The sequence below is a fragment of the Calidris pugnax genome, unplaced genomic scaffold (assembly GCF_001431845.1).
Source record: "Calidris pugnax isolate Ruff unplaced genomic scaffold, ASM143184v1 scaffold11, whole genome shotgun sequence".
Taxonomy (NCBI): domain Eukaryota; kingdom Metazoa; phylum Chordata; class Aves; order Charadriiformes; family Scolopacidae; genus Calidris; species Calidris pugnax.
This window is the reverse complement of record NW_015090803.1, coordinates 3,435,353-3,438,714: the sequence shown is the minus strand read 5'-3', so window position 1 is coordinate 3,438,714 and position 3,362 is coordinate 3,435,353. Positions and strand designations below refer to the sequence as shown.

General features: G+C 43.7%; 1 protein-coding gene across 6 annotated transcripts in view; it reads left to right on the top strand.

Annotated features, from left to right (window-relative positions):
• The window catches only part of RBMS3 (RNA binding motif, single stranded interacting protein 3), a 723,594-nt gene that overhangs the window by 266,010 nt on the left and 454,222 nt on the right, over window positions 1-3,362 (top strand). For 4 of the 6 annotated variants that reach the window (XM_014937927.1, XM_014937926.1, XM_014937929.1 and 1 more), the window contains exon 1: window positions 82-273. The exons of the other annotated variants lie outside the window; for them this stretch is intronic. In XM_014937927.1, coding sequence (XP_014793413.1) covers window positions 199-273 — 75 coding nt within the window. In that variant the 5' untranslated portion in view covers window positions 82-198. Of the gene's footprint in view, window positions 1-81; window positions 274-3,362 lie in introns of those variants that run through there. 6 annotated transcript variants of the gene reach the window in all.

Below are 3,362 nucleotides of genomic sequence, written 5' to 3'. Positions count from 1 at the left end.
CCCCCCCATATATGTGCGTGCGGGCGCTTTTTTGGCTGCGCTGGAAGTAGCGCACGGTAGACGGCGAGGAAGTCTCGGCAGCCTCCTCCTCCTCCGTCGCCCGCGCTGTCAGGAATAGCGGCGTGAGAGGAAGAAAGGCCCTGGGGCACTACACCCTGCCAACGAGTTCCCTGCACCAGCCAGAAGGACTCCAGCTACATGGGCAAACGCCTGGACCAGCAGCCAATGTACCCCCAGTACACCTACTACTACCCCCACTATCTCCAAACCAAGGTAGGGGCCGGGCGCTGGGGAGCGGGGCCGCGCAGATCCCGCCTGGCCTCGGCTTTCCTGGGCTTTTCCTTTTTTTTCCTCTCTCCTTTCCTCGGGTTCAGTGTCACGCAGAGCCGAGCTGGTAGGCAGAAAGCAGGCGTGAGAGAGGCAGGAAGGTTACTGCCTGCCCTCCGCTTCGTTTCTTTATTTTATTATTTTTTTCTTTCTTTCTTTCCCTTTTTTTTTTTTTTCCCCCAAGGGCTGCTGGCGTCGGCTAATTCCTTTTATTGTTTGGGGAGAGCGGTGCGGTTAACGCTATCGTAGCAGCGGGCAGGTAGCGTGTTTGCCATGGCATAGGATTAAGATCGCTCTGGACAGCATCAGGCACGAAACACTGTTTTTGGTGGCTCTTCTAGGGATCTCTGCAGTTTATCGGGAGCTTAAAAGCGGTTTGCTGGTAGGAAAGCTGTCTGTGGCAACTCAAACTTTTAATCAGCTGAGGAGGAGATGCTGTGGAGCTCGGAGGAGAGCTCGGAGCAAACCGACTGGAAACCCGGGGAGTTTGTTTCAGTGCATTGCACTGCTTTTAATATTTCATTAAATATTGAGGATGATACGGCTGTACTCTCTTGCGTTTAAAAGGTCTAGAAATAGAGGGTAGCTACTTCTGGAGAGCGGACCCAAGTGCGGACTCTTCCTTTTTCTTTTTTTTTTTTTTTTTCTTTTTCTTAATAATTTCCGAAGTGCCAGCAGAGTGGAAAGCAGGCCTGCGCCTTTTCAAGAGGCTGAGTGAAGTCGATGCTACCTGGCCATGAGTTAGTTAATTAAAGCTTTATTTTTCTAATGCCATTGTATAATAGTCTGCTCTCTGAAAAGATTTCCTGTGTGACCAAGGGACAGTAACAAAAGAAATCCCTAAAACGAAAGTTTGCCAGCCCTGTTAGGACACTGTATTTAAAAAAGAGAAAAGGAAAAAAAAAAATTAAAAACTATTCTGAAGCGTGACCTCACAGCCACTGATTAACAGTTTCAGTTAATGAACTAGCGTCCTTTATGGAGGGGAAAAAAAAAAAAAAGACAGTCCGGGTGCACACACGTGCGTGTGGCACTGCACACACATACACACATTGCGCTTCTGGGGCAAATTTAACACATGGGACATTTGACGTGTGCATCTGTGTGGGGTGAGGTGCCACGGGGGAGCCTGACTTCTCCAGACTTTTGGTTTGAAGCACGTTGATTTGGCTGCGGTTCTGAAAGGATAAGTTATATTTCCTTGTTAATAAAATTACTTTCCCGTTAACGTTTATAGCCTGACTACCGCATTATATAAATTAACTAATTGTCAAGACTGTGATTCAGGCTGGTCGGAGTTGCGATGACACCAGAACCACTCAATAGGATTACAGCCTTGTAATTCATGGCAGGGTTACCTCTCGCGTCTTTGCTCTGCTGTTTCTTTCACTGTATTGTGCACATTTTTTTTTTTTTTAATATATAAAATTTAGCCTTTTAAAATTTTGTATTTTGGAGTGATTTTTATAATTTTTGGTGGTTTTTTTTTCTCTTTCTTTCAAGGTCGATCCAAATTGCATTTTACCTTTGTGACCATTTAGTGTGTGTTGTTGCTGTTGCAGCAGCAGCCCGTCACTAGCTTGACTGCAATATTGCCTATAGCTTTAACTGTTTGGGGGATTGGGGGACGCAGACTGATGCTATTCCTCAAAACCTGGCAAGCCAAGGACATGAAACAATTGATGGTGTTTTTTCGAAAGAACAATAGCCTCGAGTACTGGAGGAGAAATATTGGACATTCCATGCTTTTCACTCACGTAGCTTACAGTTTGTCTGTCTGTGGTGGTTTTTTTTTTGGTCCTTTTTTGCTAATTTTTTTTAACTTCGTAAAATAAGCTTTTCAAGGAAATTAAGGTTGTATTTGAGCTTAAAATAGTAACAATAGCTTTTCCATACCGTGGCTTTTTTTAACGTGATGCTTTAAAAAAATAAATTAAACGCACTTTTATAGCTGGTATATAAAATTATCAACCCTGTGAAAAGTCATGTGCGTCTGTCTTTGCACACATGCACTGTTACTGTAAGGACAGGTAACATTTCAAATTGGTGATACGTTTTATATGGCATTAATTATTTTTTTTCCTTGCTCCACAGCTAAGTGCAGACATAAAGCCTAAATAATAAACACATATACACACACATATGTATACACACGTGTACAAGTATTTCTCTTCTATAGACCTTAAGAGTTTAGAGCAGTGCAGACAGGCAGCATCTGGATTTTGTTACCTTAAAGCTAGCCGTCAGCTTCTGGGACATTTTAAAGCAGTTAGATCCATTGTATGTCTAAAGCTAATAGTCGGGTAATCATATAACGTTGTGGTGGAGAACTGTCTCTTTTATCATGCCTATTGGAGCAACACATATTAATAAGCCCCTGTATGATTCCAGCTGTCCTGTGAACTCCAGCTTTTTATTTTCCAAAAACTGCTCTTTGTCCTGCGCATGGTAGGATTCAGCTCTACAGAAAGAATGTGTTTTTATGCTCATAGTCGTGCGTGCTGGGGGGGGGGTGGGTGGGGGGGTGCATTCATTTGTAATTAAGAAAGAAGTTCTAGGCTTTCTTATGGCGTTTGCGTACAGCTTGTGAAACGCGGACTGGCAGCACGTTCAACGGGCAAAGTTTGGAAATTCCTGTTCCCCAGCGCGTTTGGGTGAAGCGCTGCTTCAGCTCCGCTGGTTTGGTGAAGTTGTCTGGGTGGCTCTTTGAGAAGGAGCATGTTACTGTACATCACGTCCTTCTCACAGGGGAGCAGGGACTGCGCAGGATCTCAGCCTACGCTCTCTGTTTGCCTCTTCTAACATAGCTGGCGTGTTGTGCAGAAATGGTGTAAATGAATAGCTATATGGGTAATGGGATTATAAATAGAAAAAATGGGTTCCATATGTTTGTCTGATTGCTTTAAGTTTTTAGTGTTTCGTGAAGCATACACTCTTATTATTCAATTTACTTGTACTCCTTCGATATCAGATGCCACCAGTGAAGCTAAAACTTTAATTGCAGGTTTAGACAAACCCATTGGTCATCCAAAAAT